The following is a 21,387-nucleotide window of genomic DNA, read 5'->3' as shown; positions in this document are numbered from 1 at the left end:
AAGGGCGATTGTGCGCTCATCCCCGTCCTGGTGGCCTCCCCATCCTCGCACCTCCCCTCCCACTCGGGCCCCGGCGGCACCGAAGCAGGACGCTCCGCACGCACCGCACCCGCTGCCAGGGGGCGGCGACCAGGGGAAGGGCTCGCAGCGCATCGCGGTGACTCCCGGGCACACAGATGCCCGTCCTTCCTTCGCTGGCTCCCAGGCGGACTCCCCAAAAGGGGCAACCCGCAAACCTGAGATGGCACGGCACAGGGACCACCCCGCCCGGGCTGGAGAGCTCCCCTCAACCCTTGCCGAGACAGAGCCTGCAAAGAAGGTTCGCCTTGAGTGGAGGAGAAGGGGCTACCTGGGTCGGGGGGTTGGGGGGCAGGGTAGGGAACAGGGCCCTGGTGGGACGGTAAAGCCTAGGATAGAGGCGTGGGGGCAGCTCCAGGCCGCACTAAGAGTCGTGGGAAGTCGGAAAGGGAGGTGGGGAGTCATGAAGGGAGAATGAGGTACAGGCGGGGAGGGGGTATCGGGAAGGAGGGTGAGGGGTGGGCTTAAGACCACGGAAGGGTTGAGAAGGTTCAGGCTGAGGCCTTGGAAGAGAGGGGGAAGAAATCCAGGTTGAAGCCCCTGAATGGAGGAGGAGAGTGACGGAGATCCAGGCTGAGGCCAGGGTGAGTCGGAGTGCCGGAGGGGGGCTGGGGGGGGAGGCCGGCTCGGACCGTGGGAGAAAGAAACGACGGCCTAGCTTGGGCCGTAGGGAAGGGGGAAGGGGACCTAGCCCGGGCCCTGGAGAGGGAGGCGGAAGGCCACGCCTGGACCGCCGGAGGAAAAGGAGCCTGTCCTGGACCACGGGGGAAGGAGGGTCTAGCCCGGGCTATGCGGGAGCCTAACCTGGGCACAGAGGTGGAGAGTAGGGCTCCAGCTTGAATCAAGGGCGGGAGCTGGGAGGGGAGGCAGGGTGACTGCCCACCAACCCGCCAGGGCCCACGGCCCCCTCCTGAGTGGGGTGGGGGGTGACGGTGTCTACCTAGGGTCCGGGACCCCGCCCCTCCCCCACCCCCGGGAACCCACCCTTCACGGGCCGGGGGCCGGCGGGGGGAGGGGTCGCGAGCTCTGGCGGGGTCGCGGGGCTGAGGGAGGGTGACGTCGGGCCTTTACCATGGTGGCGGCGGCGGTCCCGGTCCCGGCGTCTGTAGCTCTCCCCCCCCGCAGCAGGGCCCAGCGCTTCCACTTCCCCGGGTGCCCAGGAGTGAACATCCGGGTCAGCGCCCCCCTCCCCCCGCGTCGGGCCGCCGCCACCTTCCTTCCCCGCCCCGGCCCGGCCCGGGCCCGCCCCCCACGCAGCCAGCCCTCGGCCAATGAGCGCGCAGGGCCGCGGCGATCGCCAAGTATGGAGCGCGGCGCGGGGGGAGGAGCGCCGAATGGGGAAGTGAGGGGCGGGGCCTGCGGGCCGGGCCGGACGGGGCGCGGCGGTCCGGCCCGGGTCCGGCGGCCTGTGGTCTGGAGGCTGGGGTGGGCTCGGGGCCAGGAGAAGGCTTCCGCGAGCTCCAGTGCGAGCCCCCGGCTCTGTGGCTACAGAAGCGGGTAGCGGCAGAGGGACCGTGGCCATGGGCCGCCCGGGCGGGGATGCGGAAGGGACTGGGCTGGAAGGGGCAGTCCCTCTCCGCCCCTCCCCGTGCAGGCGCTCACTCCCGCGGCGGACCCGGAACTGGAGCCGACTGACCCGCCAGCCCAGCCCGGCCCCGAGGGGGAGCGTGGTGAGCGGTGGTTGGGAGCTTGGGCTCCGCGTGGAGCCTGGGGTGGAATCCCAGCGCTGCCACTTGCCACTTGGGAGACCTGGAGCAAGTCGCTGCACTTGATCTCTTAAAAAAGAGCCGCGGCCACGCCAGTTATTGAGCACCTAGTATATACCAGACCATGTTTTAGGCGCCAAAAGATAACAGGTAAATGAGACATAAAGGTCCCTGCCCTCGTAGCTACTTACTATAGGTAGTTGTAAAAGGATAATACAGGTAAAAAAAATAGAAAACTGGGCTTAGTAAATGTTAGGTGTTATGAGTATTCTTAGTTATGCTACAGAGAACCAGCCCTTTTGCCCAAAGGGGCTGCCTCACTCCACAGAGTGACTCAAATTCCTTTTGTTTTGTTTTGTTTTGTTTTTTCCTCTTTCAATAAATATTTGTAGAATTTGGTCTAGAAGGAGGAAACTTGGAGTACTGGTTCTGCTAATAATACCTGACCTTCCTGGCTTTCTGATTCTGGATGAAAACCAAATCAGGTCACATGTGAGAAGATTGTAAACTGTTGTACAAATGTCAGGAATTATTACCCGAGCCAGACCCTGAACTTAAGGCAACCCCGTTCTCAGGGAACTCACAATTGAGTGAAAGTTTACACAGGTAGCCACGGGCATTAAAAGCAGTAGAGGAAGTAAGTCCCACAGAGTGGTACAAACCTGGATTCCAGGAATTCAGATAAGGGAGTGGCACCTAGGAATTCCTTCAGTCAATAAATAGGGATCAAGCACCCACAATAAATACCAAGGCAAGAACTGTAGGGAAACAGTCCATGTTGTCATGGAACTTGAATGGGGAGGGGAGACAATCAGCTAACAAGTAGAGTAGGTCAGATCACAGTTAGTGACATGGAGAAAAATCAGTAAGAGAATAATGGGAGGGCAGATTAGCCAAGTGTGGCCATGTTTTAGAGGTGGTCAAGAAGGCCTCACTGAGAAAGTGACATTTGATCAGAGAACTGAAGGGGGGGTGGGGGGGGGTGGATTCCATGACAGTAAAAAGGAAGGGTGGCAGGTGGAAAATCTGATTGTATGAACTTCAAGGGGGGTGGAGTTTCTGAAAGAGGAGGGGAAGAACAGGACTAAAAATAATATGTGGTGCTTGCCTGCCTCCCCACAGCCCCTTGCAGGTGGCCATGTTTAACACCACATAATGCTGAGTCCATATGTCCACAGCAATGGCTGATTGATCTATGTGTGGGCTCTGACCTAGGGGCAGCCAATCCATGGCCTGGTCAGTGACCTGTTATCATTAAAAGATGAGTTGGGCCAGTCTCTTGGGAATTCTCTTTCTTGGGACTCAAAACCAAATAACACAAAAAGAACTTGTCAGTTAATAGAAGCTGATGCAGAGAATAAAGGAAAGAGAAAGGCCAATGGGACAGACCCCTTGCAGGTTGAAATTTTGAGGGAATAAGGCTCTAAGCAAGCTGTGGACACCAGTCAGTAGAGGAAGAATGTAGCAGATGCACCAAAGAATCAGCAATGGGGCCCTGTGAGAGAGATGGGGGCCCTGTCTCTGAGTTCTGCTTTGGTTGCTGGGCCCTCTTAGTATGAGCTGACTCACCCGGATCTCTGTCGCTGGCCACAAAAAGCACCTGACTACAATAGCCACCCAGGCAAAGGGACTAACCACAGGCTGCTCCTTCCGGAACCTCTTGCTGGTCGCTGCTGCTGCTCCCCTTCCTGGAATGTTCTTCCCCCACATGACTCTATTGCAATCCTAATCATTCTGTGAGGCCTGGCTCAAATACTATTTCTATTTAAAATGGCAAAATATTTTTTGAACCTCTAGTACATCTGAGACCCTGGGCATTGTGCTGAAGGGAAACAAAAATGAAAAAGGACTTCTGATTCAGTGCAGAAGACAGACAAATACAAAAAACTGGAGTGTGAGGAAGAATGTGTTTCATTTTACAATAGAGGTAATAATAACAGCTACTGTTTACTATGTACCTTCTTTCTTCTAGGTTGTTCATTATTCTTCTTTAATGACTAGAGAACTGAAGCTCAGAGAGAGATGAAGCAGTTAACCCAAGGTCCCATAGCTAGTGAGTGGCTGAGCTAGAATTCCAATTGGCCCAGCTCATCTTTTAATAATGACAGGTCACTGGCCAGGCCATGGATTGGCTGCCCCTAGGTCAGGGTCCACCCCCAGATCAAGCAACCATTGCTGTGGACACGTGGGAATGGTACTGTGTGGTGTTAAACATGGCTGCCTGCAAGGGGCTGTGGGGAGGCAGGCAGGCATCATACATATTCTAGTCCTGTTTCTCCTCCCCTCTGTCTAAAACCCCAACCCTCTTGTAGTTCTTACAATCACATTTTTCCACCTGCCATCCCTTCTTTTTGCTGTCATGCACTGACCTCCACCTCCCCTCCTGCACCTTTCTTGGTGACTTCAGCATCCGTAAGCAAAGTCCATCACAAATCTTGTTGACTTCTCGCTGCTCGACTTTTCCTCACCAATGGATTTTCCCCTCCCCACCTCCACCCCCTTTGCCAGGTACCCACTCCCAAGGTCTTATCTTGGACTTGTTCTTATATGTAATTGCACTACTTCAGAAACCAAGATCATGAAGATCTCACATCTGACTGTAAACTGTAACCTCCTTACAATAGTATTACCACACAGGCGTTTCCTCAACCTCATCGAGACCTGCACACCTTTGACCCTGCCAGCTTTTCATATTTATCTTTCCTCTTGTGCTCACTTCTCTCCTTAATCTGCTAGGTAATGATCATTATACTCACTCCCTTGCAAACACCCGTAACTTCCTTAACTGCCCCCACTTCATCTAACTTGCCCAACTCTGGTTGAACCCAGCTCTTCTGCATGGGAATATCTGAACATGGCTGGAAAGTTAAAAGTGACTGGTTGATATCCACAATTTCAAATGAGCCCTCAATCCTGCCTTGCAATCCCATTTCCCTACTAAATTCAATTTCCCCACACTCTAAAATGACATTTTCTCCCCACTTTCTTCTTTTTGTCCCCTTCTCATTCTTTGCTCTAAGCTGACTTGCTTCACACTTCAGAGGCATAATAGGATCAATCAGACGGGAACCCTTTTATCTACCAACATTCCCTGACTTTACCTGCTTTCTTGCCTTCCCCCCTTTTACAGTGAATGAAGAGTTTGTGTTCCTATTAGAGCCAACCCCCTACTTGCTCTCCGAATCCCATCCCTTCTCCTTCCTTAGTCACACAGTCTCTCTATATACCGCATCAATCCCATCTGCTTAAGTTGATGAATCCTCCAAAAAAAAAAATTCCTTGTTGCCATGTCTCCCTCCAGCTACCTTCCCCATTTTCTGCTCACCTTCGCATCAAAATTTTGTGAGCTGTCTCAGGTGCTGCTTCCCCATCCTTGACTCCAATTTCTCCTCAAACCACCTGGTCGGGCTTCTGTCCCCAGGGGTCCACAGACATTACTCTTGTCAAGCTGACCTGGGAACTCCCTGGTGCAAAAGTTAATGGTCACACCACTGAATTGTACACTTAAAAATGGACATATATATAAAGCCAATGGTCACTTCAGAGTCCTGTCTTCCTGTCTACCTCTCAGCATCTGTTCAGCCACCAGCCCCCCTCTCTTGGCCTTCAGGACATTACCCTCTCCTGGTGCTCAGACCTTCCTCTGAATTTCCTTTGATGACTTCTTCCTCTTCGGAAGGCTCAGTTCTGGGACCCCCTCCTTTTCTGTGTCTAAATGTTCTTTTGTTCACTGTTGATCTTCAGCACATAGAACAGAATAGGTGTTCAGTGAAGGTATGTGAATACGATAACAGTATCAACATCATAGGATTATTGTGTGACTAAATGGACCAAGAATGAATAATAAAGTAATGGCTACTTTTTATTGAGTGCTTACTGTGTGCTAAGCGCTTTTCATGTATTAGCGCTTTGGCTCTTCCCAACAATCCTTTGAACTAGGAACTTCCGTTTTATAGAAGAAGTTGAGCCTTTGATGAAATGACTTGCCTAAGGTCACAGAAATAATAAGTTGATGAGTAAAGTCCTCACTTAAGTCTTCTGACTCAAAGCCTATTCTCAGAATCACTCAATTGAGATCATACATAGGAAAGTGCACAAGACAATGCCACTATTTTCCAGCACATAGTCTGGCAGCTAACGCAGAGTAGGTGCCATGTTCGCACAGTAGAGGCAGGGTAAGAGGGAACCCTTGAACCAAATAGTACCATCACTACAGGAAAAGAGTGGCAGTCTTGAGATCCTCAGAGAAGCAGTCTCCCACCATATGCTGAATCATGGTGCTCATCAGCTAATAGAGGACAAATTAAAACAGGCTTACCCAGAAGTTGCCCAGCATGGTTTCTATCTTTCATTTTACAATTAAGTCCCCACAGCTGGAATTCTTGGGTTAGTAAATGCACAATTATCTCAGGGGGCTACAGAATTGCTTGGCTCCTACATCACCTCTTGATTTAACAGGCCCAGGCCTGCGCCAGCTTACTGCTTCCTGAGTTGGGGACCTGTGATGGTTAGGTTCATCTGTCAACTTGGCCAGGTAATGGTGCCCAGGTGTCTGGTTAAGGAAGCACTGGCCTATCAGTTACTGCAAGGACACTTCCTGGCTGGTTTATTAAATCATCAGTCAATTGATTGCATCTGTGGCTGATTACGTCTATGCTCAGGTAAGGGAGTGTCTTCCACAATGAGAGAAACCAATCAGTTGGATTTAATTCAATCAGTTGAAGACTTAAGGGAGAAGAGGGAACTTTCACTTCTTCAGCCAGCCAGCCTCTACTGGGGAGTTTGTTGAGGACTTTCGTTGGAGTTGCCAGCTTGCTGCCTGCCCTATGGAATTTGGACTCGTGCATCCCCACAATTGCATGAGACACTTATAAAATCTCATAATTACATATATTTCTTGTTGGTTCTGTTTCCCTAGAGAACCCTAACACAGGACCTTCTTGGTTACTAGCAGTGTTTTTAGATGTTTTACTGTGTCTTTGGAGATGCAGGAGAACCCTAAAATAAGCCAGCTCTTAAGCCCTCACGGCACTGAATTCTACAGACAAGGGGGTTAAACCTTATTCCTTGAACATTCTAACTCCATTTAGTAAAGTTGCAGGGGGATTCAGTTCAGGGTCTTTGTTATCAACAGTCCGAGGGCAGGAGCACCCTGTGGTATTTCCATCTCCTCCATCATTCATCTGGTTTAGAGGTCACTTATGGGAAATCTTTCAGGTAAGCATACCCTCCCTTTCCTACAATTTAACCCTTCCCCATTCTCAGACATTTATTTTGAGTGGGGCTGAGCCCCTCCCTAGATCCAGAGGAGAGGACCCTGATGGGCAGAAGCCAAAGTGTGACCTTGGCTATATTAATTGGCTTGGAGACGGGCCCTTGACCTAACTGGGCCACAGTGCTTTCTGCAGAACACTGATCAAAATAAACTCTGCCCAAAGGGGGAGGGCCATAGTCAAGTATGTTTGGAAACTACTATAAACAATATTCCCTCTTAAGGATTTTATTTTCTCAGGAACCTTGCACTTCAGTTATGCCATCTCTCTCCAGAGTATTTAACTACTCCCTCTCAACTAGATGATTACTGTGGTTTTAAACATGTTTAATAGCCTCAAATCTTATTAAATAAAAAAAAAGCCTATGTGAATCCCACACCCCCTCTAGCCTACAGCCCCATCTCCTGCCCTTCCTTTGCAGCTACAGAATTCCTCCTCTGAAATAGGGCTAAAGTCACCCCTCACCTCCATGTCAAAGATCACATGAACGTTTTTCAGTCCTCATCTTCTTTGACTCTGCTGGCCACTTCACGTCTTTGAACCACCCTCTTCCATTGGCATCCATGACATCACATGACTCCCCTGGTTTCAATCCCATCTCTAGGCCTGCCCCTACTCTGTGTTCTTTGCAGACTCATCTGTACACAACCACTAAATGATGGGGTTCTTCGAGACTCAGAGCTGGGCTCTCTCCAGCTCTTACTTTGTGCTCTCCCCTTAGGCAATCTCTCCATGCCCATGGCTTCAGTTACCAGCAGACTTCCACCATGAGCCCACTCCTGGAGCTGGTGGGAATGGGGACTACATAATGGGGAGGGGAACTGTCTCCCTGGTAATGGGGGTGGGGGGTGGGGAGGAGAAAGTGATGCTAAAGAATAGGAAAAACCAGATGACCAGTACAGGCATTCTGGACAAGCTAATGCAAATGAATAAACAGGCTCTTTTTGGGGTCTAACAATTTTCTATCATAATTGGAACCCTAAGCAGAACTGAGTGCAAGGAAAACAAAAGCTGATTTCCTCCCAAGACAGAACACTGTGTGGTTTGTAGAGGCAGCCTTGGCTAGACAGCTTAGATCAACTTTTTCCACCCCTCGGCATCTTGAAAGAATGTGTAGCAGGAAAGGGGGAGGTAGACAGGCCGTTAGCAATCTACTCCTTAAAATATCCCCAAAGTCTTTGGCACCAAGAGGAGACTTTAGTTTGAGGTTTGACACAAGCATCTCAGGGGGTTTTGTTTTTAATTTTCTAATAGTTACCTGGGAGAACACACAGCTGCCTTCTGCTTGAGCAGAAGTATTTGGATCCTGACCATTTATGGGTCTATCACTCAGGGTAATAGAAAGACCTCTCATATGCAGCCAGCTGTTGGAGTTTTAATATGTATATTTGGAAAAATTCATGTTTAGTTTATTAAGCTGGAGAACTACCTACCCACCAGGGCCAAGCTGGACTCTAAAACATGGCGAAGGCTGACTCTTCCCTCCAACTCATGATATTTGTCACCTCTTCCTTCAGACATTGTGTCAGATAATTATTTATCAGATAATAATTCAGTATTATCTGATAATCCCCTCAAAAGCTGCATTGGGGCCTCTTGCTCTGTGATCCCATGGAAACCTTGTACCTAGTACACTTTATCAAATCACCTTTTCATTTGTAATTTGCCCCTACTGCTCCATGGATCCTTGGAGGTACAGACTGTGAGTCATATCCCTAGCAATTAGCATTGTAACTATGATATGATACTATATATATGACGCTTGTCAGATTGTGAGCCAGAGAAACTTCAAGCGCAGTCATCTAGAATGCAAACCTTGGTCATCTTCAATTCTTCTGACACTCTCATGCCTTGTTCCAACCAGACATTGCAATGTTCCAAGTGAAACTAAATCAGGTGCAGAACTGATATAGTTGCTGATAAAGATAAAGTGGTAGGACTTAGAGACAGTCTAGTGAAAGTTAGGCTGGAAAAAAAAGATCATAACAGCCAACAGTTGGAAAATGAAATTTTTTTTAAAATACCATTTACAATACCATCAAAAACATAAAATACTTTGGGAGACATTTAATGAAAGATGTGCAAGGCCTGTGTACTCAGAGAAAGCAAAGGTCTAAATAAATAGATGTACCATATTCATGAATTGGAGGACTCAAAATTGTTAAGATTCTCCATAAAATGATCTAGATTCAATGCAATCAAATCAAAATCCCAGCAAGTTTTTTTTTCATAGAAATTGACAAGCTGATTCTAAATTTTATATGGAAATGCAAAACTTCCAGAAAAACTAAAGCAATCTTGAAAAAGAACAAAGTTAGAGGCCTATACAACCTAATTTCAGTACTCACTCTAAAGCTTCAGAGATCAAGACAGTGTGGTATTGGCAGAAGGATGAGCATATGGATCGATGAAATAGAATAGTCCAAAAATAGACCCACATATATATAGTCAAGTAATGTTTGACAAAGATGTCAAGGTAATTCAATAGGGAAAGAACAAATGGTGCTGGAACAACCAGAGATCCATTTAGAAAAAAAAAAATCTTGGCCCTTATCTCACACCATACACAATCATTAACTCAAAATGGATCATATACCTAAACCTAAAAGCTAAAGCTATAAAAACTTCTGGAAGAAAACGTATAAGAAAATCTTCACAACAGTAGGTAGGATACTCAAAGCACTGATAAAGAAGGGAACAAATGATAAATTGGATTTGATTAAAATTCTGCTCTTCCAAAGATACCATTTAATAAAAGGATTTTAGAACCATGTAAAGCATTATTTCATACATAGGACTTTAATGTTTACAGAAAATGGCATTCTTTCCACATAAGTGTCAATCTTTCTGAATAATAAACACAAATATCGTCTTTTTTTTTAAAGGTACCTTGTTCAAGTGAACCATTGGCAGGGGGAGACATAGCATAAGAGGACTTTTGTTGAGGTGTTCACTCCCAGAACCAGGATGGACCTGTTGACCTACTTTTCTAAGGCAATCGATGTCATTATAGTCAGAAAGACTCCAAAATGTGGCCACTAAAAGAAAGCATAAGATCAATGGCAGAAAAGTGATGCCAACTATCTGGTCCAACTGGTTAAAGTGAGACTATAAGTAGGGAAATAAATCATGAAGTCTGAAGCTAGGCAGATCAGGAACAAAATGCAAAGGGGAAAGTGGATGGCAAGGTGGGTCACCCAGAGCAATGCTAATATGGCAGAACCAGATTCATAGGTGTGCCTAATTGACAGCTTAAAACTGCCAGGCAGGATCAGACATATTTGATCTCAGATACTGTAACTTTTGACCCAGTTCAAAACTCTTATCTTTTGAGAACACTCTGAATGCCAAAACTTTCTCTGCAAGACACCACTGCCTGGACAATTGCGATTGCAGTTGTACTGGGCTTTAATAACCACCAATGAACCTTGTCATTCTCTGCTTCACACTACCTGTGATTGCTACAGGTCTTGTAATACTTACAGGCTACATGTTCACCTTTCCCATTTCCTCTTCTGGAGCACAAACGTTATTTCCCAGCCTCCCTTGAGTTAGAGTGTGATCATGTGACTGGGTTTGACCATTAGAATGCGGGAGGAAATGACACATTTCATTTCCAGGCATGGCCATAAAATGGCCCATGTGACCCTGCCCCACTCTCTTTGTTCATCAGCCAACTAAATATAGAGAATCCAAGGGAGACTCTAAGAGTCCTATATCCCCTTCTGTGGCAGTCCTCTGAAAACATCTAATCAGACTGTATCTTTGGGGGTAAATTGCATTTTTATTGTATGAGCACTAAGAGTTGGGGTTGTTTGTTCCAACAGCTGGCATTACTCTGACTAATACAGGTCTAAAGAGCTCTTCACGAGAGCTTCCAATATAGCAGGAAATGTTTGGGGTGATAATTCTAAGCCGGAGCTCCATAAAAGAAGTGAAGATCCCACAGGTATCTCAAGGTAGAGCCAGTAAGGCTGGACAAAGTCACATAGTTAGGTAGTTGGGGAACCAGAATTTGAACTGAGGTCTGTCTGATTGCAAAGCCTCGGCTTTTTTCCACTCTTCTACCACCTCATATAAAGAGGCGTTTAGATGCTTTAAGTGATCATGATGATGATAGACTCTAGGATTCTGTGTAATTTACTCTCTGGCACATCTGTGCTATATATTTCTGCAGAATTTCCACCACTTCCCACAAGCTGGTGAGGTTGAATGTAATGACACTCTGTAATCCTCATTTTTATATCAGCATCATCCCTGAGTGCTCAAAGGAAGTTAAAATTATAATTTTCTCCAGCCTGCAACTTAAATGTTTACCAGTGTGACCAAAGACTTTTGGGCCCATGCCATAAATGTGTAGGTCTTCTTTCTCCATCCACTCCTTCCTTCCTATCTCAACCGCTCCAGTCATAAACTGGGCTCAATGCCTCTTTTACCTGAATAACTGCATCTTCATCCTTCCTGCAATGTTGAAAGAGGACGTGACTGAACCTCTATATCCTAGTTTCCTTATCTCTAAAGTGGGGGTATGATACCTACCACATAGAGTTGTTGTAAAATTTAAATAAGATAAGCAATAAACTGCTGGCACGTAGTACACTATTCATTTTTACAGATGGTCTTTCCCTTCTGTCCCCCAACAATCCTCACTGTTGCTACCAAAAGTCAAACGATTCTTGGTCTTTTGTAACTATATTTGTCTGTCTTATTGCATTGTCCATGTTTTATACCTGGTTATCTGTGTCAGCTTTATATATCTTTGACCTTAAACCCAAACAGTCAGAAAACCCGTGGTTGCTAAGTATTTATTGGCCCCAAGTACCATGCTATTCATTCATTATCTTCCAACCACAGTGAGAAATTATTGAGCACTTCGTACGTTATGGGATTTATGCAAGGAGATCCCTGGAATAAGACTCTGTTTCTGCCCATGAGGACTATACAGACTGGGGCTGAACAAAAGCACAACAGCTTATTACTCTTATTAAAAATCGCATTTTAACCATCTGATTACAGAAATACATTTCATGGTAGAAAAATTATAAAATAGAGAAAAGCACAAAAAAAAATAGAAAAATGCCCAAGAAAGAACCACTGTTACCTTTTTAGAATCTTTCTAGTCTGTTTTCTATTGCACGTGTGTGTGTGTGTGTGTGTGTGTGTGTGTGTGTTTTACCAAAAGGGGATAGATAATACTGCACACAATTTTATAAAGTGATTTTTCTGTTTTTTTTAAACATAATACATCATAAATATTTTACATGTTATTAAAGATTCTCCCTGGCATCATATTTAATGGTAGCCTAGTATCCATTGTGTAGATGGATCATGATTTTTTTAAGAAATCCCCTAATGTTGTATAATTAGGTGCTTTCCAATTTTCCACCTTATAAACAATGAAATTCTTGTATGCCTCCCTCTGCTCACATCCCTAATTATTTTCTTAGGACCCATAAGTAGAATTTTGGATCAAAGGAAGAGCATATTCTTAAGGCTTTTGCTTCAGAGCCAAATTGCCTACTAGAAGAGTCATACAAATTCTCAGTCCCATCAGCATTATACAAGGATGCCATAAGAAAGGCTTTTGACCAAGATGATGTTTATGAAAAAAAATAATCAAGGAGATAAGTGTCTGCTAAAAGCTCATCTCATGCCAGCTGTGTTTATTGTTGAACTCCATAGCCATGTTCCTTGGACCAAACACTGAAGGTACTTTATATTCTTAGTTTATTTAGTGCCTCTTTCAATACCCTGAATCTTTGACCCAGGTTTTATCTGAAGGAAAAGGGATTTCTGGTTAATACAGTTTCCAATTTGGAAACTCACCCCAAGCACTTCCACCTCTCACCCCAGTGAGGACAGCCTCTGTGGTTTTAACTGCTGGGAATCAGTCAAAAAAGATGCTGGCTAAGTGGGAGCTGAGAACTGAAGTGCTTATAAGAAATGAAAGAGCAGGGTTGGGGTGAAAAAGTCAGGTTCTGAGGTACAAAGGAAAAACCAAAAACAACCCAAGGGTTTGAATTTCATTCTGACCCGCTCTGATAATATCACTATGGTGACGGTCTCCATAAACAGTTGCAAAACAGCAAGATGAGAAAGAACAAGCAAGTTCCACCCAGGCGATCTGGAGTTATTTTAGGGATCAATGCAATGTCATCTGGGGTAAATATGGAATGCAAAATCCGTTCTTGTAATAACCGTACCCTTCGTCTGTGAGGCAGAACAAAGCCTTGGCAAATCAGTCGTTTGTGCTGAAAGAAGCACTGACCCAGCATCTTCAGGGCTGAGCAGGAGGCAAGGCCAAAAGAATGGAAATAATGGTTAATAACAGATGCTGGGGTTATTCTCACACTCTTGGCCTCTGAGACTCTACTGAGCCTGGAGTGGAGTCCAAGGGTGGAGCAAGGGTAGTTCTCAGCAAGGGTTGGCCTGGTTAAGGGGACCCCAGGGAACTGAGTTTGGTTGCCTGCCCCTGACCTTGATTCCAGGCCAAAGGGTGGAGGGAAGCATCTTCAAGGCCACGTTCTGTCTCTGGGGCATCAACATCTGCTAAAGATGACATTGGCCACTTCCATCCTCATGCTATTCTCTTTGAACCCCGGATTCAGCAAGCCTTCATCCAAGAAGTAGAACTAGCTATTTTTTTGCATCAAAAAAAAATTTTTTTTCCGGCAATACACTTGCTGAACTCCTTCCTGAACCTGAAATGCTTACTCTTTGCCTTAACTCTTTGCTCTTCCTTTATTCTCTTTTCTAGCTTTTCCTCTACACTACTAAATTGTAAGCTCCACCATTGTCTCTAGCAATTGTCCTCAAGGTGATGTTTTGTTCTGCAGCTGCAGAAGCTGCCACAGTGTCTGGCATACAGAGGGTTCTCTGTAAGTGTCAGCTGATAGGAACCAAATCCAAAATCCCAAGCCAACCCCAAATGGACATTTCTCCAGCAGGTCTGAGACAAAGGCCAGTTGTTCATTCATTCATTCACCAAATACTTATTGAGCACCTACTAGGAATCAGAACCTCTGCCAAGGCCAGGAGCTACAGGGATGAACACGATCCCAGGACCCTGTTCTTTGTGGAGATTACATTCTCGTAGACCCTAATGTCTGAGTAGTATGTTACAGAGCCTTCTTCTCTGACCACTGGACATAAAATCACACTCCCCCTGTTTTGTTTTCCTTCCCAAAAAGAATATCAATTAGATACTTATTAATTTTCTGTTTACTGGTCTTCCCACACAGAAATGTATCCTATTTGAGGGCAGACAGTTCATTGATGCTCTGCACACAGGTTGTGATCAACAAATATATCCCAACTCAATCTGTTCAATGAACTCTGCAACCCTCTAGGAGAACTTTCCAGCAAAAATTTCCAGGGAATGAGCTGAGAGGAACTCAAGAGGGCTTATAAAACAAATCACAACCATCCAAGGCTTTACAGTTTACAAAGCAGGTGGGTGCACTGGGCTGGGCATGAGGCATCACTTCTCAAACCCTTACTGTCCTCCTTGTAAAATGAAAATAATAATGTCCAGAAAAGCATGTTCTTAAACTTAATCCATTCCTGTGCGTGTGAACCCATTTTGATGAATTTACTTCAGTTAAGGTGTGGCCCAACCCAATCAGGATGGGTCTTATTCCTATTACCGGAGACCTTTGTAAGTGGAATGAAATTCATTCAGAGAGAAAGCCATGGGAGGCAAAAGCTAAAAGTCAATGGAACCCAGAAGAGAATGGAGAGACCTCTATATGTCTTGCCATGTGACAGAGGAGCCCAGGACCAAGGGTGACCAGCAGCCAGCCCTAGAACACTAGTCTACAGGAAGAAAGGATCGCCTTAATGACATCCTGGACTTTTTCCTAGCCTAAAAACCGTAAGATAATAATAAATTCCCATTGTTTAAGGCAACCCATTGCATGGATTTGTTTGAATAGTGAAGGAAATGAACACACCTACCTTTGGGGACTGCTGTGATGATTTGATGAGATAATGTATAAATCGCCCAATCCAGCACCTGGGACATGGTAGATGTTCTATATCTGGGGACTAGCACTATCATTTCTTTATTATTTGAGCTTCCTAATTCTGTGTGAAGATTATTAACACCATTCAACTAACAAGGAAAACAAGGCTCAGAGAAGCTTAGTGATTTGTCCACAGTAGCCCTAGAACCATCTAGAGAGGTGGCATTCCAAGTAACCACCCCACAGCTGCCAACTCTGGCAAGAGAGAACATCTTCTAAGGGCTTCCTGATTCTTTCCTATTGATTCTTCCTTTGCCCACACTTTGGCCTCTCCATTTTCAATCTGTTACCCCCTTACCTCTGCCCCCATCACTGTGGGAAGAAAGGAGCTCCAGGAGGAGCAAGCCTGAGGGGACAACGGGGCATTGGATTAGTAGGTAACGACATCCCCCTCCCGCCCACCTCCTGGGTCCTTTCCCTGAGCTTCCCCCAGTGCCTCCCCTGGTTTCCCCACAGCCCTCTTCCCTATCGCGTCAGTCACTCTCAGCCTTCCTGGGTCAAAGCCAACCAGGATTCTGGTCCAGTCAGATGCGATGTGCTGTGACACTTGTTAGCGTAAACAAATCAGGAAATTTCTCACAAGTGGAAAGTCCTCAGAATTCTAACTACCCTCCGAAGACTACCATTAACTGAACTTCCTAAAAATAATTATAATAGTCTTAGTACAACTAATAACTCATTGAGCATCTCCTTAGTGCCAGGCAGTGTCAGAGACAATTTACAGATACCCAGTGCTCATTTTATAGATGAAAAAAATTGCTTTTGGAGGTGAATGATCCTGTCCAAGGTCACAGAGCTACTAACTGGTAGTCTCAGGATTTGAACCCAGTCTGTCTGCCTTCAAAGCCCATGCTCGTTCTGCACACAAAAGTATGGGAAAAAAAGTTTGTGTACTGGACCACCTATCCCAGCATCACTGGAGCAAATTGGAAACATCCTAAAAAATACAAAAATTTATATAGAGGATGGTTATGTGGATTATAGAGGGTGTGGTCAGTAGAATATTTTGCAAATACCGAAAATGATACAAAATATATGATGAATCAGAAAAGTGCTTACGATAAGTGAAAAATGTAGGATACAAAATGTATGTCCATGGTGATCACAGTTTATAAATATGCACGTGAGGGGTGCAGGCGTGGAAGGGGCCAGGCAGCTGGGCTGGGGTCCCGGCTTGGGCAGGAGCACAGAGGCCCCCTGGTGAGAGACCCCCCCCACCCCAGGCCAGGCCTGCACTGGGAGAGTGGTCGGAGGGCTGCCACAGAGCTGCGGGGTCTTTCCCGGAGCTGCTGAAAGAAAGGGTCATGGAGCACCATGGGAACTGAAAGCGATTTTCTTCCCACAAAGAATTTTTATCAGCGTTATTGGAAGAAGAAATGGCCAGTTGTCTTTCACCAAGTTTCTTCATAGAAGAACTTGATATATGTTGTCCAAAGCACAGCGTAGAACTTAATTATCATGAATTGTCCACAACAGGACTGCCACATGACTTAAGGTTTACATTTCAAGTTATAATAGATGAGAGAGAATTTCCAGCAGCAGAAGGTAGAACAAAGAGGGAAGCAAAAGATGCTGCAGCCAAAGTAGCTGTTAATACACTGTTCTAGTTTGCTAATGCTGCCAGAATGCAAAACACCAGAGATGGATTGGCTTTTATAAAAGGGGGTTTATTCTGGTTACACAGTTACAGTCTTAAGGCCATAAAGTGTCCAAGATAACACATCAACAATCGGGTACCTTCACTGGAGGATGGCCAATGATGTCTGGAAAACCTCTGTTAGCTGGGAAGGCAAGTGGCCAGCGTCTGCTCCAAGTTCTGGTTTCAAAATGGCTTTCTCCCAGGACATTCCTCTCTAGGCTTCAGCTCCTCAAAAATGTCACTCTTAGTTGCTCTTGGGGTGTTTGTCCTCTCTTAGCCTCTCCGGAGCAAAAGTCTGCTTTCAAAGGCCTTCTCCAAAATGTCTCTGTTAAGCTGAAGCTCCTCTCTCAGTTCCAGTGTGTTCTTCAAAGTGCCCCTCTTGGCTGTAGCTGGCTTGCTCCTTCTGTCTGAGTTTATATAGTGCTCCAGTAATTTAATTCAGACCCACCCTGAATGGGTGGGGTAACACCTCCATGGAAATTATCCAATCAGAGTCATTACCCACAGTTGGGTGGGGCACATCTCCATGGAAACACTCAAAGAATTACAATCTAATTAACACTGATAGGTCTGCCAACACAAGATTACATCAAAGATAATGGCGTTTGGGGGGAGAGAATACATTCAAACTGGCACATACACTTAATAAAGAAAACAAGGAGGTTAGTTCATCACCACCGACATCAGACACATCAGAAGGGTCATCCACAGGGAATTGTATAGGCCTTACTAATAGGCTTGCCCAGAAAGAAAACCCTACTTGTAAATTATGAACAACATGAATTGAGGGAGTCTGGGTTCAAAAGATTTAATTGTAAATGCAAAATTGGGCAGGAAGGGTTGGGTATTGGTACAGGTTCTGCTAAACAATTTGCTGCTAAACTTGCATATGATCAGATAAATTTAGAAGAAACCTCAGTGGACCACTCTTTCCTTCAGAGAGCTGACCCATTATCCTCTGATTCTTTCACTGCTGCTTTCAGTGACTTCAGAAGCATCTCTTTGGTGACAAACACAACTGCTTCTGAATCACCATCTGAAAATGACTTCTCAGCAAATATGTCAGGAAGAAAATACAACAATGACTGTTTTAAAAATTCTTTATATTCTATGAACAGTCTCAGAAATAATCAGAAGAAGGTAAAAAGAAATTTGGCAGCAAAATTTGATTATCCTGAGACAGAAGCAAACAAGCCCACTAAAGACTATAGGTTTGCCAAGATTTTTGAAGAAATACACCAATTGGCACAGATGAATATGGCCAAGTTTTCAAAGGAAAACACAGAATTGATGAGGAAACATGTTAAATATGATAACGAGAAGGAAGAGCTTGAAGTAAAAGCATTGGCAGCACCTAATCATATAAATATTGTTGGGATGGAATGGATTATGATTCTGAGAACAGGGTAAATAATTCAAGGTCAAATCTGGACTAAGTGCCTTTCCATGCAATTGGAATTCTGTGATAAAGTGACATTGGAGCAATGGATTGAAAACAGAAGACACAAGAAATCAAACAAAGATTTGTCTTTGGATTTATTGGAACAAATAACAACAGGAGTGGCTTACAGACATTCAAAACAGTTAATTCATAGAGACCGTAAGCCATGTGACATATGTTTAGTTGATATATTAAAAAATAAAGATTGGAGACTTTAGACTTGTAACATCCTTGAAAAATAATGAAAAGTGGACAGGTGACAAGGGAACTTTGTGATACTTGAGCCCAGAGCTTCAGAAGAATATGGAAATGAAGTGGACATCTTTGCTTTGGAGCTAATTCTTGCTGAACTTCTTCAGTTTGTACCACTTTTAAGGAAACAATCAAGATTTTAAAGACCGAAGGAATGACATCTTCCCAAACGTATTTGATAACAAGGGAAAAAAATCTTGTACAGAAATTACTCTCAAAGGAACCTAAGGAACGACCTCAGGCACCTGAAATACTGAAGACCTTCAATGAGTGGAAGCCTAGCACAGAGAAAAAAAAGCAAATATGAAGTTAGGGTCCTTCTGAAAAAGTATCCTGCTTCTTAATGTTATTGATGTCTACTATGTGCCAAGCATTGTATTTCTTTTATCACAACCCTGAAAGGGAGGCCTTACCCCATTGTATACTAAAATGAAGACACTGAGGCTCAAAAAAGGAAATTAACTTGCCCAGCTTCATAAGCCAGAATCCATACCTTCAGCACCAAAGCTCAGCTCTTTCTGTTACACCAAGCCTTCTCATAGAGGAGTCCAAATGTCATAGAAGGATTCTGATTGGCCCTGCTCAAACAATAAGTCTACCGCTTGGACCAGTCACATGGTATAGAGAGATGGACTACCATGATTGGTCAGGCCTGGGTCACTGCCCACCCCTCTACTGGCAGAAGTGACTGACAGTCCTACGAGAACCGCGTAAGATCTGAGAAAGGCAGTTGTCAAATAGAAAGAAGAACAGGCAGACTGCAACAACTGCTATTCACTATTTAACCCCATCAGTATAATTTCCATTGGGCCTCCCCACACACCAATCCCATTCTTTTCTAAAAATATCTCAGAGAGAAAATTAATAACAACAATTACTCTACCTTTCACTGAGAGTCTATGTGCCAGGGACTGTGACATGTGTATTATCATTGATACTCTTGACTTTTACCTCCATTGTCCTATGGTGATGATGGGCTTGTTTTCTTGCTTTGGGTAGAAATGGCAGATCTTGATTCCTGGCCTTCCTAAGCTCTCTGTGGCCTGCTTCCCACAGTTAGCCCACCTCCTGCAATATGCTCCAGACTAATTTGAGCCATCCACGTATGAAACATCAAACCCTTTACCCTGAAGCCTACACTCTCCCTCTGGGAGTTAAATGAATGAGATGTTCACACATAGGATTACTCACTAGGTTGGGGGCCAACAGGCCAATTCTAAAACAGGACTTACTCTACGCAGTCCAGCCTCGGGACTGGACAAGTACTCAGAGGCTGGATGGATGCCCTCTAGAGGGTCCCTTGGAGCAGAGAGATCTGTGTTTCAATGGTCAGGAGAAAGGAGGAATGTTCCCGGGCCATGGCTTCTCCCTGGATTGAATCCAGCCTACACAAGAGCTGTTTGGAGCCCAAGTTGTCTAAGTAAACACTGATTCCTTGACGAGTTTCCAAAATCAGGAACAGAGCAACTGTTTGGTTTGAACAGGCTGTGCTCTGTAAACCACTGCCTGCATGTCACCAAGGTCCTTTGTAAATATTTTAGCTGAAGATCTGGAAGAACACAAGTTTTTAAAAAATCCCATCACTCCATGACTAGGCACATAATGAATTATGTGTTGTCTCTATTTGTTATTAGACTTAAAATGAATTATGTGTTCTTTCTATTTATTGGGAGGTCCAATTCTCTAATTCTATTTTAAGCTTCTCAGAGTGTCTCTACTGAGACTGCCAGGTTTGGTGGAAGCCCAGTGAACAACATCCCACTTTTTCCTACTTGAATTAGGAATGAAATGAAGGAAAGACATAGGAATCAAGCAGTTACAGATGAAAATATAATTTTATTACCAATAAATCTGATAATGGAGCAGTCAACTTTAGTATATGATTAAGGAAACTTCTAATCCCTCACTCCAGAATTTTGGGCAGACTTGGCCATCCAGTCCTAGACAGTCTGAACCTGGGCAGACCTCCCAGATCACAGGTAGAACCTGCCCCTGTAGGACTCACTGCATGGAAGAGCTGGAGGTAATGTTTTGCCAGAGAGACAGAAGGAAGGCGCTGAGCTAAACATACCCAGTTCCTTTTCTCTAACTGCCAATCAGACAATTACTCCTCTTCCCATGGAAAACAAAAGGGGAGAGGACCAAGAGCAGCTGGGGTATTCCTGGGATGGAGCTCTGCCACCTGGAAACTTGAAGCCAGAGAAAAGGAGGTTTTCCACCAACAGACACTTTGATGAAGAATGAAGCAAAGTCAGGGCCTGGTGGAGAAACTCCAGAAGATGATGAATGCATGAATCAGAAGGCAGAACTTGATCTTGAAGAGAAAGTTTACCTTCAGGCATAGTTTCAACAATTTTATTAAGTACTCCAGAGATGAGCTCTTTGGATTAGCTTCCCTTTCTCCGTTTTAGAAACATGGGTAATGCTTAGGCCACTTCAAAGGTAGGACAACTGAGGCACAAAAGTACTGCTCCCAGACCAAAGCACCACAGTGGGCTTCACCTAGCTTTGCAACCACCTTCTTGCCTGGGGCAGTCAAGGCCTGTGTTTCTAAAAGAACAGTGGCTCAAGTGGAAATTAGCATCATGAATTTCACACCTTATCCTTTATGTGCTTCCTCTCTTGGTTATATGGTAGGATGGTTTCTCTGGGTCCTGAACCTGCCATTGTCAACCCTGGAAGGAGATGGGAGGCAGAACTTTTAGCTTAGTAATGCCCGAAAGATCTTCAAGAAATGATTCATATTAGTACAACAGAGATAGATCTCTTGAGCCCCAAACACTAGGGGTTGTGGCAGATGAAGCCAGGGGCCCAGAGGTGAGGGCAGAGGGACATAAAGTGAGAGAGAAGGCATCTATCCGGAGAGCACAGAAATAGTGAAGATCTTTGATACCATCCTCCTGACTTTGAGGATGTTCGTGATTGGCTGGCTATAATAAGATGAGGAATTCCTTGGGAGTGAACTCTACCTGTT

At 45.0% G+C, this 21,387-nt stretch overlaps 1 protein-coding gene and 1 pseudogene across 2 annotated transcripts in view; one reads left to right on the top strand and one right to left on the bottom strand.

Moving 5' to 3' along the window:
- The window catches only part of CAPZB (capping actin protein of muscle Z-line subunit beta), a 153,615-nt gene extending 152,121 nt beyond the window's left edge, over positions 1-1,494 (bottom strand). For both annotated transcript variants that reach the window (XM_037828345.1, XM_037828344.1), the window contains exon 1: positions 1,150-1,494. In XM_037828345.1, coding sequence (XP_037684273.1) covers positions 1,150-1,248 — 99 coding nt within the window. In that variant the 5' untranslated portion in view covers positions 1,249-1,494. The remainder of the gene's footprint in view (positions 1-1,149) is intronic.
- Positions 1,350-18,836, top strand: LOC119514568 (annotated as a pseudogene).
- Positions 18,837-21,387: the final 2,551 nt, after the last annotated feature.

The sequence above is a fragment of the Choloepus didactylus genome, chromosome 2 (genome assembly GCF_015220235.1).
Source record: "Choloepus didactylus isolate mChoDid1 chromosome 2, mChoDid1.pri, whole genome shotgun sequence".
In the NCBI taxonomy this organism is placed as follows: domain Eukaryota; kingdom Metazoa; phylum Chordata; class Mammalia; order Pilosa; family Megalonychidae; genus Choloepus; species Choloepus didactylus.
This window is presented reverse-complemented; position numbering and strand designations above follow the sequence as displayed.